Genomic DNA, 15,320 nt, shown 5'->3' with positions numbered 1-15,320 from the left:
CTTTTTGGGCGTCCCAAGTTACTTGCACTCTTTCCATTTTCAGTAAAAAAATTCAGCTACAGCCGTCATTTTTGACTTTCCTATACACTCATTCCTTAATCTCCGAGCCGAAAAGGAAATGAGCGAGTAGCCCGGGACGGAGGGAGTACTATTTATCGAACTTTAATCTTCTGCCTGATATTTTCGGCTTGGGCCCGTCCCGACGGCGCGTTAATCGTGCCCGTGCCGCATGCCCAGCGTTCTGGCCCGGCGTTGGATGTCTTCCGGGCCGGGCCGCAAGTCCCCAACATTTTTTTTTTCGTTTTATTGCCTATATATACTCCATTTGTGCACCATTCTTTCACACTTTGCTCATTTCAATCCTCTTGTATTACAATATTTTCGGCTTCAATGGAATGGTTTAACAGCGACAAACGTCAGATGAACGAGTTCGTCAACGCCAACAATTGGTACGTGCCGCCATCACCCAACCCGGATGCGACGCCTAGTCCGGGGGTGGCTACCAACACGGAAATAACAACGCCAGTTAACACTGATGAGTACGAAATCAGTGATATGGAGCCCGCTGAAGGGAGGGGCAAGGGCAAGGTTGCGGATGATGAGGGGCTGAAAAAGTATAGTCCGCAGGAGACATTGTGGCTTGCCTAGAATTTTATCGACGTCTCTGATGATCCTATCATCGGCAACCAGTAGAGCGGCAAAGTGTTCTGACATCTGATTGCGGAGAAGTACAACACTTGTCGTACTAGAGGGTCGTTCGAGCATAGCTACGTGAAGCTACGCAAGCATTGGAGTCGGGTCCAGAAGGAGATGAACAAGTGGAATGGCAAGTGGAGCAACGTAATCCGGATGTGGCCGAGCGGGCACAGCGAGATGGACCTCGTGGAGAAGGCCAGGGCGGAGTCCTTCGCTAACGGGAAGAAGCCATTCAAGTACTTCGACGTTTGGAAGATTGTCGAGAAGATCCCGAAGTACACCGGTGGGGCAGAACCGGTGGCAAGAGGGACCCCAAGAGAACCAAAGTTTCCGCCGCCGAAAACTACTCTTCGAGCGAAGGAGGTCCGGCAATCGACCTCAACGTGACAGACGACGACGTCTTCCTCTCATCCCCTAGCACTCAAGCCGTCCGATGGGAACAAAGACAGCAAAGAGGAAAGCGAAGGGGAAGGCAACTGCGAGCTACTCCGCTATGCCGCCACCGCCGCCCAATCAATCTCTGGATAAGATCTCCCACTCTATGTCGGAGATGAGTATTACCTAGCGGATGAGCCAGCTGATAGAGTTGACATCGAGGGATACCTCGACAACGTCGGAGTTTGATCTCGAGTTGCACCATGAGATGATCGCCTACCTTCGCGCACAAATGAAGAAAAAGTAGTTTTTTCTTTTTTTATTTTATGACTTTAATTTTCATTTTCTAGGATTTTTAATTTTCTTTGCCTAGGATTTGTAAAAAAAAATTCGACTTAACAATGAATTTTCTCGGTTTGAATTGTTCAGCGTATTCTATTTTACGAGTAAGATTGGTTGAAGTTGTGAATAATGCAATTTAATAGTTGTGGCCCCACTATTTTACAAGTAAAATTGATTGAAGTTGTGAATAGTGCAATTTAATTTAATAGTTCTGGCCTGGGATGGTGCATGCATGGTTAGAGCAGTTATAGTCTAGGACTCAAATTTAGGGGAATGATGACGTGGAGGGGACTTGGGCGAGGATTGGTTAACTATGCTCTTAGGTTTATAATTCATGAGCCGCGAGTCACTCAAATTGGGCCTTACATATAGAAGTTTTGAGTGAAAAAAAAAACTTTTCAAAATTAAGAATTACTGCTATACACTAAAATAATCGCCCATACAAATAGATTCATCAACAAAATCCCAATTTATAAAATACAATCGACCTAAACTATATATACAATGATTAATTATGACGTAAGCAGCCCTCCATCTCAAAACAAATACGACGTCGGAGCAAACACCGGCACCGCCATTGTCTGAGAATATTTCCTGATTTCAACACATAATTAATCAATACTAAAAATAAGGATAAAAACAAAAATCCCCAAATTTATCGTTAAAAATCCCCTACCAGTAGTCCTCAATTAGACTTCGCGGCGGCGGCGGGAGCGGCGCGGCCCTCGCCGGAGACCTAGTTTTGGCCTTCACCGGCCGTCGCGTGTCGTCACCGTCGAAGATGGGGCTGTTCTCGGAAATCGCATTGAGCTTGGGCTTCCAATTATGGGCGGCGCCGCTCACTTTGGCAGTCCTTTTGGTCCTGGGGCGGGACACGGCAGGCTCCGCCGTGGTAGTGACAGTTGCTCCGCCCCAGCAAGATGCGAATTCGGAGAAAAGCTTCTTCATATGCTGTGAAATTGAAGTCAATTTTGAATTGAGGTGGTTTGTGTCTGAGAATTAAGATCGGAGAGTTATACATATATATAGATATAATTGGGGGGGAAAAGGGCAATGGTTTTGATCTTAGCCATAATAATTTACTGTTGTCGTGCTTGATTGATCCCATCTTTATCCTCTCGCGGTCTCGCCTATACATTTTTTTTTTAAATTAGGAAAGATTGTGAAATTCGATCACAAAAAATAGGATAATTGCAAGAGGTTATTTTCTGTACATTTTTTTTTTAGTTTTAAAAATTGTGTGATCTATCAAAATTCGATCATTGAAAACGAACCAGAATTTGATCATATTTTGTTATTTAAATGATAATTTGTCGTAAAAACTAAAAAAGTTAATTTTTGGATCCAAATTTGGAAATATTTATTAATTTCCTTTTGAAGCGAATATTTTATAAAATAAATATGCTGTTGATTTTTTATCAATTGATAAATTTAATTATTTGCCTGCGGTGACTATTTATTTTTTTTTATTTAAATCGAATATAGGAATTTGGTGTTCTTCTTTTTTGGAACTAGCAATTTCGATAAAAACTCCACAAAAATACACCAACTTGGTGCTTTAATTGTTAAATTTAAACGTACATCGTTTCATCCTTAGCATAGTGTTAGAAGTATAACTAATTTGTATGATTATAGTAAATTAAAATAATAGTACTCCGTATTTATATTGTGTGATTATAGTAAATTAAAATAATACTATGTATTTATTAGGTTGAGGTTAACTTATACACATCGAAATATAACAAACATTTTTTATTTAGCTAGGTTCAATCATCTTAGATTCTTAAATCCATCTTCCACTATAAAGAAAATTCGAAAAAAATAAATAATGACTATTATTTGTTGATCAATTAAAGTCAAACAAAAATAACTGTATTAATTAGAAGATTATCTCAAACATGTCTTTCCAAGTAAAGAAAAAACTTCCATGTCTTTTATTATCTGTTTTACTCGTTTTTTACTACTAAACTCACAGCTATTTCTAAAAGTGTGTACAAAATAAAATAATCGCGAGTCACCAGAGTACAAGTGTATTTAGATGCCGAGACGAGCCAGCATCGAGTCAGCGCTGCGGGTATCCGTCGCGTAGCGTAGCCCGCAGCTGAGAGGAGGCTGGCAAGCTAGCTCGCCACGCTCGTTGGCCACGTGGCTAGCTCCCATGCGGCCATGACGCCCACTCGTTGGCCCGCGAGTGGGCGTCGTTTATATCCGTTGAAAAAAAAATTGTTTTTTTTTAATTCCGAAAAAAAATTAAAAAATTCTCCCAAATATACTAGCCGTTTTTCCAATATTTTAATTTTTTTCTATTTTTTAAGTCCCCAATCACTTCTATAAATATAAAATCATTCCCATAAATTATCCACCATAAAAAAACTCTCTATTCTCACTCAAACACTCTACATTCTTCATCTTAAAACACTATTTTTCTCCCAAATTTAATCCATTCATGGATCCATTTGAGCAAATGCGTCGAATGATGGAAGAATCGCTAGAAGCAGATCGACGTAGGGAGGAGGAAGTCACGGCGTGTCAAAAGCGACCCCGTAAATACATCCATTGTGACCGGGAGGAAGCCGCCGCAAGGTTGGTACGAGATTACTTTTGTGATAACCCGGTATGGGGAGATACCTACTTTCGTCGCCGTTTCCGCATGCGGTGGGAGTTATTTCTGCATATCGCAAATACATTGGAGGCCCGGGAAGAGTACTTCCAAGAAGGGTTCGACGCTATTGGCCATCCCAGTCTCACGACGCTCCAGAAATGTACTACAGCAATCCGCCAGCTTGCTACTGGACAAACGACGGATTTGTTCAACGAGTACCTGCACATTGGGGACAACACTGGGAGACTGTGTTTGATGAACTTCTGCAAAGGCGTCCGGGCAGCCTTCACCGACGAATATCTCCGGAAGCCAAACACCGCAGATTGTCAGTTTCTGCTCCAACTTCACGAAACAGTGCATGCATCGGCAATGGAAGAATTGCCCTGTGGCATGGAGGGGATCATACACGAGCGGCCACAAAGGCACCCACCCTACCGTTATACTCGAGGCCGTTGCTGACTACCGGCTATGGATTTGGCTTGCGTTTTTCGGGATCTCCGGATCGAACAACGACATCAACGTGCTCAACCAATCCGACCTCTTCAGCGAAGTTTTGAATGGTAAAGCGCCGGCCATCAACTTCATCGCTAACAACCGCCAGTATAAAATGGGGTACTATCTTGCCGACGGCATCTATCAGAAGTGGCCAACCTTCGTGAAGACGTTCAACAGGCCGATAAACGAAAAACAGACTCTTTTTGCTCAGAAGCAAGATGCTGCTCGCAAGGATGTGGAGAGAGCGTTCGGGGTTCTACAAGCTCGATTCCACATTATCAAATCTCCGGCTCATACGTGGTTTATGGAGAATATGGTCGACATCATGTATACGTGCATAATCTTGCACAACATGATCGTCGCCAACGAAGGACCTGAAGCGGGAAACTGGTTCGACCCTGAAACCCCGGGAGGCTCTACCGCAAGTAGTCCGCCTCACAGTGGAGTGCATCCTTCTTTGCAAGAGCGAATGTATATTCGGGCAAGGACACGTGATTCTATCGCCCACACCCAACTCCAGGAGGATCTAATGGAGCACATTTGGGAAAAAATTGGCAACCGTTAGACGATCACCGCATCACTTTCCATGATTATGCGGATTTCAATAAATTGTAATATTAGGATTTCAATTATATATTTTTCGTATTTTCGGATGTTGTAATTTTCGTGGTTTTTAATGACTTTATGAATTATTAGTCTTAATTTAATATTTCAATGAAATATTAATTGAATATGTTGGAAATAAAAATAAAAAAATGAAATTGAATGAATAGTTAATGGATGAGATGATTAAGAGATGAAAAGTTCTAGATGTTGTCTCTTAGTTAAAAGATGGGATAAAAAGTGCAGTGAGACCCATAAATAGTTAATGGATGAGGATGTATTTAGACGGTATTATAGGGATGTGGATGACCTTAGTGCCGTCTCTAAACTATTGCTTAAATATAGAAATACTCCAAATTACTAAAATCCGACACATTTTCATATTTTAAATAGAAAGAGATAATAATGTAGTTACACCAAAAAATATCTATATTCTTAAATGCTAGAGATCGACTATATATACAAAATTTATTTTAAGAAAAAAGTCATAATCATAATTTCAGAATGTTCCTTCGCTTTCTATTAATGCCCTTAAATGCATGTTAGATTATACTACAAATCAAGTTAGTTTTTATTCATAAAAAAAAGTAGTGTTTCAAATTTATGCCACATTTTGCAGGGAAGTACCATTTCATCTCCACCACAATTGTTCAACTGCACACAGCCTTGATTACTTAATTTTTGCATTTGCCTTCAATCAAGTTCCATCCCACTCTTATCTTAATATCTTTCATCTAGAAAATACCCATTAATAATCGAACAAACGTGGTTGAGTAATAGAGACTCGTTCATTCTTAACCAAAAATAAAGAGACCGAATCTTGATTTTGAGTATGAAGCAGCAATATGACTAATCAATGAAACCGGACATCTTATTATAATTCCAAAAAGAAAAAATACCCATTAATTAATTTTATTATTAAATTATACCGCTTAGTTCCTTGCATATGTATTAGTTAACAACAAGTTTAGTAATTAACCAAGATTCTATTTTATTTTTGAGCACACGTAAATTTTGGACCTGTTGAGTTTCTAATGACATGCTTATTTGGCTGTATTTGTCACGTGGGATGCAATTTTTTTTATTTTGTGAACACTAAAAATACCTAAAACTTTGACTTTATTCTAAATAGATATTTTACGTTGCCGAATAATCCAAGTGAAGAATTGTCCATGTTAAAAACGAACGTTTTTTTTATTTGAAATGAAAGTGGAAATTTTCACTAGTTAATAGATATAGTTAAGAGATTGGAAAGAAAATTTAAAACCTATAAAATGTAACACAAACTATGTATCAAAAAGGTTTATTTAATCAAAAGTAGGGGTGTACATTCGGGTTTCGGTTCGGTTTTTTGCCAAAACCGAACCAAAACCGAACCAAAACCGAAAAACCGAATTTAGTTCAAAATCCAAACCGAACCGAACCCGAAAAACCAAAAAACCGAAAACCGAACTTAAAAAACCGAAAAACCCGAAAAAAAACCGAAAAACCTGAAAAAAATAAATATAATATAAATATATATTTATATGTGTATTTTATTTTATTTTATATATACTAATAGAATATTTATATATAATATAAAATTAATAATACATATAATATATATTATATAGTAGAATATAATAAAAGAATATATATATTATATATAATATAATATATTAAATTAATAGAATATATATATGATTCGGTTTTTCGATTTTTTGGTTTTTTTCTTCGCCCGAACCGAAGCGAACCGAAAAACCGAAATTTTTTTATTTTTAAAACCGAACCGAATCGAAAAATCGAAAAAACCGAACCGAATTTCAAAATTTCGGTTTGGTTCGGTTCGGATATTCGGTTTCCGGTTTTTTTGCTCACCCCTAATCAAAAGTGATATGGTACTAGCATACACATTTTCACATGCTCAGTAGTCATTACCCACAATATTAATGAATTGTGTTAATTAATCTTCACCCAAAGCTCATTTGCATGATGAAATGAGATTCAGCCATTACTTGTCAATTTATGAACATTACAGATAATACAAATAGTTGCTTGTGTCACATCATATTCAATTTCATTTATAACATTTATACTACAATGTAATTACAAACGAGTATATGGACCATACAGTCACATCAAGCCTGTGTAATACACATTCGATTTATTATCCTTATTTAATTTATAAAATTCGAATAAAATATGGTTACGCACAAGGTTTGCTTCGTACCATTGTTTTGTAAACACAAATAATAGAATCAATATTATTTCCATGCAATGTATTTAGAGCTGTATAGAAGAAAGACACTGACCCATACGCCCATACGTACGCATTTATTTGCATTTACATTTTGCAAATTAAAAATAAAAAAAATATGCTAATTTATTGGGGCATATATGATTTCAAAAATTAGAAAAGATTAAAAATATCTACCAGTTATGTATATGTGATAAAAATGAAAAAAGGAAAGAGAGTATTAGTTGTAATTTACATGGTGTTACGAAGCTCTCATCAAGAAAAAGAAAGAGTGTTATTAATAGCAGTTATGATGGCGTCAATATTACTTTCCCGAAACCTTAGACTCTTTCAACGTAAATGTTGTTTTAACAACAGCCACAATACATATGTCTAATTTCTATCGCTCATCATATAATTATGGAATACTTATTATTTTTAATTACTAAAAATCACTCTGCAATTGTTAATGTCTTGGACCCCATATAAAAAATTCTGGCTCTGGCACCACTACTTTTGTGTCCCAAATCGACTATGTTGTCTGTTGTTTTAGAGAGATATCGTATTGATTAGCATAAAATTTAAAGCAAAGCATTACATAACATAGATAATATTATTTCTTAAGGTTGAGAACAAAATAAGTAGCAAGTATATAGTATCAAAACTAGAAGACTAAAGGCCCATTTTGGTCCTTAATATATTGTGATTTTTTTATTTTTATTCAAAACATTATCTTATGAATTATTCGGTCTCTCACATAAAAACGGGGTCACATTTGGTCCATTTTGGACGGTTCCATCAAAAAAATGACGGAAATTCCAAATTTGGACGGAAATTCAAAAATTTGACGGAAACATGCTGGCTTCCGACTCCCGGTGTTCTGCCGCTGCTGCTCACCGTCAAGTCGTCGTCTCGCCTCCTCTCCCTCTCCCTCACCCTCGACCCCTCCATCGACCATCTCCCCCTCTCCCTCGCCCTCGCCGTCGTCCAGGCACCCTCCGCCACGGCTGCCTCCTCCCGCCGCAGTTCCACCTCCTCCTCTCAAATCGTGGTTGCGGCAACACCGGAAGGCGTCGTCGTCGCTAATTTTGCCGGAGATGAAATCGATCGGATACACCCCCGATTGCGGCACCTGCAATTACCTATTTCTGGCTCTTTCGAAAATCGGTCAATTCTTCGTCTCGCCTCCTCTCCCTCTCCTTCACTCTCGACCCCTCCATCGACCACCTCCCCCTCGCCGTCGTCCAAGCACCCTCCGCTACGGCTGCCTCCCCCGCCGCAGTTCCACCTCCTCCTCTCAAATCGTGGCTGCAGCAACACCGGAAGGCGTCCTCGTCGCTAATTTTGCCGGAGATGAAATCGATCGGATACACCCCGAATTGCGGCACCTGCAATTACCTATTTCTGACTCTTTCGAAAATCGATCAATTCGCCGTCTCGCCTCCTCTCCCTCTCCCTCACCCTCACCCTCGTCCCCTCCATCAACCACCTCCCCCTCGCCCTCGCCGTCGTCCAGGCACCCTCCGCTACGGCTGCCTCCCCCAGCCGCAGTTCCACCTCCTCTCAAATCGTGGTTGTGGCAACACCGGAAGACGTCTATGGGGGATTGATTACTGAGTTGAGCGAGACGAGGAAGGTGGACGCCGTGGCAGAGGTGGTGAGGGAGATGATGTAAGAAGGGGGTGAGGCTGAGGGATGAGACGGTGACAACGGTGGGTGAGGCTGAGGAAAGATGGACGTCGTGGCGGAGGTGGTGAGGGAGGTTTAGGGTTTCCGTCAAATATTTGACGGAACCGTCCAAAATGGACCAAATGTGACCTGTTTTTATTTGTGAAGGACCGAATAATTCAAAAGATAATGTTTTGGACCAAAATTAAAAAATCACAATATGTTAAGGACCAAAATAGACCTTTAGTCAAACTAGAAATATGAGAAATACACGTTAATTCCTTTTTTAACACCTTAACTCAGCTATGGCATCTTCCTTTTGTGTACAGTTTCTTGATGCATATATATGTATATATATATATAGATATATATATATATCACCCAAAGCAAAAACAAGATAAATCAAATGTAAATTCATTTATGTAGGAGGGAGAGCATCAGTTTTCTCAATACCAATATCTTGGTCTTCTTCGCTATACCTCCAGCAACGGATCATCAACAATCGAATAACTCAAAGAACACGGATGAATGAGTTCTAAAATTAGGCCATTTTGGTTGGGAAATGAAGCTGCGACATAGAGAAACTCGTTGAACTGCAAGGGTTGCCTTGTTGGTCCTCACCCGTCCTCCCAGTCGTTTTCATCCTCGTCATCTTGAGTAGCTTCTGCTTCTACGTTCAAGTCATGAACTTTAAAGTGATCGGAAGTGTTACCTGAAAAGACACAATATTCGGCCATAGTAAGAGGTAATCCATGTAAGAAATGTCTAGCAACCTCCAATCTAGTTTCTTCTATATGCCATTGTTTTCTTCAAAAATTAGGGGTAAAGACACCAAAAATACACAAGCGTTCACCTAATTGTGGTGTGTGCATAAACTAACAATCCTGCCTTAAAATGCATAGACTTTCAATTGTTCTTATATTCATACCATGTCAATTTTTGGCAAATAACGTAATCATGGCTATTAGCTCAACCGGTGCACACATTTAACTACATCGTTTAGTCCATCAGTTTTTAGGCGATTTGGACATTTTAGATGTCCATCTCAGCATTAATTAGGAGGCAGTTGACAATCGTGTGAAAAAACAGAACAATTGCAAGTTCGTAAATACGAAGGTAGAACTTTTAGTTCATGCGCAAAACCACAATTTGGTGAAAGTTAGTGTGTTTCTAAAATAGCACTCAGGAGAAAGTAAAACAAAATTCGACAAAATATGCAGACAGTGTTATGGTTTTACCTGTAGATGGCCCATCCTCCTCCCATTCAATATCATCTCCTTCAAATTCATCTTCACGTTTTGACTTCTTGCCTACTTGACGCTCAGATGGTGCGTTGTAAACTTCACTTGCGATGACATCATTAGGTGATTCTGCTTCTCTCTTGACATTTTCTTCTTTTCCATGGAGCTTCTTAAGTACAGCAGCGTAATAGGCTCTGACATATTCATCCTATAAAACACCGAAAACAAGAAGAGAAAAACTAATCACTAAAAGAAAGGGTGAGACAAACTACAATTTCATAACCAACAATGAGATCAGAAAAACCTGTATATTATTTTTGTCCTCATCTAAAGCTACAGCCTTCTTGTCATCGGTACTCTCCAAAGCTACTGAACTACCACCCATCTTTGTCTCTTGACTGGTCTCTCCACGTTGTTCTTTTGTAAGATTCATTCCTTGCTTGATCATCCATGGAGGCAAAACCTTCATAGGTGTACTCGCGCTGATTGATTTAACATCACCTTTGTCATCCTCACCAGAAAATGCAACTTCAACCTGCCAATCTCAAACTTTATGGTCTCAGAGAAGAAACAATTCTCGTAATGTGTAACAATAGGATGATAAGATGCAAAACATTATAATCAGAGATTCCAGATTAGTCATTCCAAGATCGAGAATGGAAAATCTATATCCTCAGTAACTGTTCCCCGTCAACCATCTAGCCAATAGCCAGATTATAATAATAAAATCCAGTTCCCAATAATACATCTCTTGCAGCTTGTAGTCTCACATGAGAATTCAAATTGATAGAAGGGTTATGCAGTGTAATGCGAACATATGATGATCGAGATATATCAGTATTCAATGCAAGGTCAAGTAATCAGGAAAATGACATATGAAGAAAAAAATGAGATATTCCAACATTTTCATGTATTTACCAGTTATCACAGACATTATGAATTCAAACTTCTAAGCCCCTCGCAATGCAGAGTGAAAGAAATTTTAAACTTAAAAGTACATAGAAAGAAGGCTTTGAACAAGTGACCTTAGTCTCCCCAACATAAGGCATTGGAGTCCCACCAAAACCTCCATTCATATGTCTGTTAGGGTTGTTGGTATTATGATCTCCATTTGCAGCTTGTTGAGTAGCCTTTCGAACTAGCCAAGCTTGAAGACCTTCAAGTTCAGGCACAGGCAAATCCTTAACTCTCCCAAGTTGATCTATCAGTGGTTTGAGCTGTACCTGCACCACAGTAAACCAAATTTGGTAGCTATAAAAATACAGGGGCAGGCAGTTAAGACTTCAGTTGATTTAAGATGAAACAATTAGTTTCTAACATATGCATACAAAATCAGAAGAGGTCTCAAATTGGTAGTGTAAAATACACTCCAAAACTATCTGGTAAGGAAGGATGTATATATGTTCTCTCATTCCATTCGGAGAGTAAATCCTCCAGAGACTTGATCGAGCAAATTGGCCTGTGTTCTTTTTAAATTTATTTTCCTCATTTCTTTCTGTTGTATGATAAGTAGTGCATGTGTGCGGCAAGGGAGAGACAGAGAGAGGGGTATATGATTGGGAATGAGCAATCATGGAAAAAAAGAGTACAAAGGATGAGGGTGAGTTGTAACGACTGAACCAATATATGGATTAAAAACAAACCTCCATCTTTGATAGCATGTCCTTTAATTTATCAAGCCGACGTCTGCTTGCATTATCATCCCCATCGCCCATTTCTTGAGCAGCCAGCTTGTCACTCTCAGCCACAAGGATCCCATTGCAGCTTTCACAGTGAAAGTACTCATCATATGGGGTGATCAACCGGAGTGCATCAAGGGCATTGTATCTGGAGATCATGAAACACAAAAAAGTTCCGAGTCTTGAAGGTTCAAGAATCCAGGGCAAGAGATAAATCAAAACAATTATCTGGATCAAGTACCTTTTGTTGCAGTTTGGGCATATATATTCCTGAACTGTGTTTTTGCTCTCCAGTTCATCCTTCAACTTCTTCCTCATGCGATGTAATCTGTATCTGACAACATCATATATCTACAAGGAATTTTGAAATTAACAGTTCAGTTTAATGTGTACTCACATCTACAATTCCAATTGCTGCATCATTGATGTGATAGTAGATATAGCAACACAAAGAGATACACGAAAATCATCCAAGATTTGTTCACAGTAACCATGTACAACTTTACATCTTCATCGCGCAATGATACACAACAGCCTCAACTTACAAGCAAGTTCATAGGTATATCACTTTTTAGAAACTTCTTGAAATACTTTCCAAAGGATAGAGAAAGAACAACGTGTTCCATAAATTTGAAATGTTTTAATGGTTTTTGGTCCGTTTCAAGTGAAACACCTGCTTTTAACCAGCATGGGCAAAGTTACCTGTGAATAATCTAAGCAACAATATGACTGAGTTTGCAATTTTTGCTTCTCGTCGTCTCTACCATTTTTTTGACCATCCACTGTGGCAGCCACTGCAGCATTGAACATCTTTGCACTTTTGGAGGTCTGCATGAGATAAATAACATCATTGAGGCAGCAGTAGATACCTACTATTTATCACTCAGTAATTCAGGTTAACTAAAGCTGGAAAATCACATATACAAAAAGGATAATCATGAGTATGGACCACCCCATAAAACATTAGAAAGTTAGACCAACTTCAAAACCAACAATGATTTTTCCAACTTATGTCAGAAGCTTAAGCTTGTTACCAACCATTAACCAAAAAATCTACTTTTCACTGTACTCACATTATATGTACTCCTTTTCAAGACATAATCATCTCCAATTGATAAAATGGAGAGAAGTCCTACCATTGTTAAAATAAACTGCCGGACTCTATTTATGGGAACCTCGTCCCTATGAATTAATTTATATGTGGACACATAAGCATCATATAGATCTATCTATATTATGCAAATGGGTGTAGGATCACATTTAAGTACTTCTAAAATCCACTGGAAAAGCATTTTTCTGGAATGAGCATCACAAAATTCATAAGTAGAGCAACTGAATGCAACACAGCAATCACATAGGGGAAACAGTTTGCTATAAGATAACAATAAAAAATGAATCAGAGATTCGGGCCATAATGCTGAACCAGCAAAATGAACCTCCTTGCGATGATCACGAGTGACCAGTTTTTCTTCTTCGAAGAATCTGAGAGTCCGACGTAGTTGCTTCGTGTGAAGTTTCAAGTCCCTAGCCAAATCTTCCTCCTTAGTCCACTGACGTCTAGAACAAAATCAAATGTAAAGTGATAATACATTTAACTTTTAGCCGACCATTGTGGTAAAGTGCTTACACAATAAAATCCACTAACTCTCCATGTACTCAAACAGAACGTTCTCATGTAGCATGACTTTTACATGAGTCTCCAAAGACATAAAATGGTTCTGGAGTAAGTTTGGATAAAAAGTGGTGTTCAAGAGAAACATGTCATTTCAGCTTTTATATTTAAACATAGATATGATCATTTCTCCAGTGTATTCTCAATCAATAAAACCCCCCATCCCCAGCATATTTAAGAGATAGAATCAGTATTTATCCCAAATGCCACGAAGATCTCGAATGAGCACCAAGAAATCATATTTATGAAAAATTCCCTAACTTCAGCAAAAAACATAGGGAATAAGTATATTAGTATACCTAGTAAGAGCATCAAGAATGACCACAGCAATCCCTCTGTTATCACTTCTCCCAGGCCTCTGCTGGTTTTCACCCTTCGTCGTTATATCAGCATAGAATGCCCGGGCTGTAAGTCTCACCAGGCTATTTGCAAACGATTGAACAAATGCTAATCAACAACACTTAACGAAAGCTACCATCACATATATTGGGGATTCATTGCATTACCGATTGAATGGATCGACGCTAGCCATTTAAAAGTCTGAGCTCAATGGAAAATTCGTTATAGACTAAGAATCGCACAGCGACAGCCCTCTCCACACCAAAATTGAGCTGAAATGGTCAGCGACGCCAAACGACAGCTCTTCTTCGGCCGAACCGTCAGAAAACTCAAAATTGAGCTCGAACAAAACAAGCTAATCAATACTATGACTTTATCCAATTAAAAATTATTGATTCCTAAGTTTTCAATTAGTCCAAAGCAGTGAACCTCAGCGACTTGGATGAATCAGAAGATGCTCGAGCTCGAAATTAATATTTTTTTTGCAAGTGGTCGATGGATACGAAAATCAGGCGATCGGTTTCGAATAGAAAGGCATATATCAATGGTTGCGTTCAGGATTCGAATAGGGCGTCGTGGATCAATGGATGCGACTTGGCTTTGGGGATTTAGGGATTTGGATTTGGCGGAGATAGAGTTTTTCGGTGGGGTGATCTGCGATCGCTCTGGAATTTTGGGAGTTGAACGCGGAAATTTAATTTATAATTTCGTCATTATATATATATAGAGAGAGAGCTTAGGTTGGGCCTAATTTGTTGTGGTTCGTGGCCTGGTTTTGTGTTGGGCCTAGTTGGGCTTTAAATCATTTATCTGCAATTAACTTTTAGACTGTGTTGCAAATATAACTATCAAAATATATTCAATTTGTGCCTGGGTTTTACCAACATAGAGTTGATTTGAGCTGATTATCCAGAGTTGGAGGTTAATTTCTGTCATGATCTAGATAGATCAAAAAGATTTTAGCTGCGTATTTGCTTAATTGCATAAATCATACACTTTTTTTTATCGCATCTTAAGCATGTTATGTGAGTAGCTCTTTGTGATGTCGATTTCGATTGTAAGTGATCAGTGGAAAATAATTGTACAATTTGTGGTAGGTAATTGGGGGTTCTGATTCATCTGCCGCCCCAACTTCTGATTTGAATTAGCCCTAGTCAAAGAACTAATTCATACATTGATGGTAGCAAATTGGCTGGGTAGGGAAGCATAAAGGTAATTCAAGTTTAATGCGTTTGTTTTTTTGTTTGTGTGTGTAGTGTAGTGTGTGAAACTTGGCTAATGCTCTTTGCAAAACTGAGTTGAAAACAGCCATAAGTCGATAAACAATGTAGAAAAAACCAGAAGAGTTGGTGTAAGACGACGCAAAAAACATGAATAAATTTGGCAGGTTGCT

At 38.8% G+C, this 15,320-nt stretch overlaps 2 protein-coding genes across 2 annotated transcripts; both read right to left on the bottom strand.

The window, feature by feature from the left end:
* Window positions 1-1,808: 1,808 nt before the first annotated feature.
* Window positions 1,809-2,506, bottom strand: LOC121786356. The gene is made up of 2 exons (XM_042184973.1): window positions 2,090-2,506; window positions 1,809-2,007 (listed from the first exon to the last, which is right to left on the bottom strand). The coding sequence occupies exons 1-2, from the start codon at window positions 2,359-2,361 to the stop codon at window positions 1,950-1,952; spliced, it is 330 nt and encodes a 109-aa protein (XP_042040907.1). The 5' UTR covers window positions 2,362-2,506; the 3' UTR covers window positions 1,809-1,949.
* Window positions 2,507-9,394: 6,888 nt separating this feature from the next.
* Window positions 9,395-14,601, bottom strand: LOC121785711 (transcription initiation factor IIE subunit alpha-like). Its single transcript, XM_042184122.1, has 10 exons — window positions 14,095-14,601; window positions 13,888-14,010; window positions 13,353-13,473; window positions 12,619-12,744; window positions 12,158-12,267; window positions 11,881-12,064; window positions 11,263-11,460; window positions 10,542-10,772; window positions 10,235-10,445; window positions 9,395-9,708 (listed from the first exon to the last, which is right to left on the bottom strand). Exons 1-10 carry the CDS (start codon window positions 14,118-14,120, stop codon window positions 9,614-9,616), a joined length of 1,425 nt encoding a protein of 474 aa, XP_042040056.1. The 5' UTR covers window positions 14,121-14,601; the 3' UTR covers window positions 9,395-9,613.
* Between the last annotated feature and the right edge of the window lie 719 nt (window positions 14,602-15,320).

Source organism: Salvia splendens, chromosome 22 (genome assembly GCF_004379255.2).
Source record: "Salvia splendens isolate huo1 chromosome 22, SspV2, whole genome shotgun sequence".
NCBI classification, from domain to species: domain Eukaryota; kingdom Viridiplantae; phylum Streptophyta; class Magnoliopsida; order Lamiales; family Lamiaceae; genus Salvia; species Salvia splendens.
Note: the sequence above shows the minus strand (reverse complement) of the source record. Positions and strands in the feature narration are given on the sequence as shown.

Coding starts and splice junctions, on each gene's coding strand:
- LOC121786356 (XM_042184973.1), bottom strand. CDS start 2,361: ATGAAGAAGCTTTTCTCCGAATTCGCATCTTGCTGGGGCGGAGCAACT. Junction 2,008..2,089: donor AGTCTAATTGAGGACTACTG/GTAGGGGATTTT, acceptor TGTTGAAATCAG/GAAATATTCTCAGACAATGG.
- LOC121785711 (XM_042184122.1), bottom strand. CDS start 14,120: ATGGCTAGCGTCGATCCATTCAATCG. Junction 13,474..13,887: donor ATTCTTGATGCTCTTACTAG/GTATACTAATAT, acceptor ATTTTGTTCTAG/ACGTCAGTGGACTAAGGAGG. Junction 9,709..10,234: donor GGAGGATGGGCCATCTACAG/GTAAAACCATAA, acceptor GTGTCTTTTCAG/GTAACACTTCCGATCACTTT.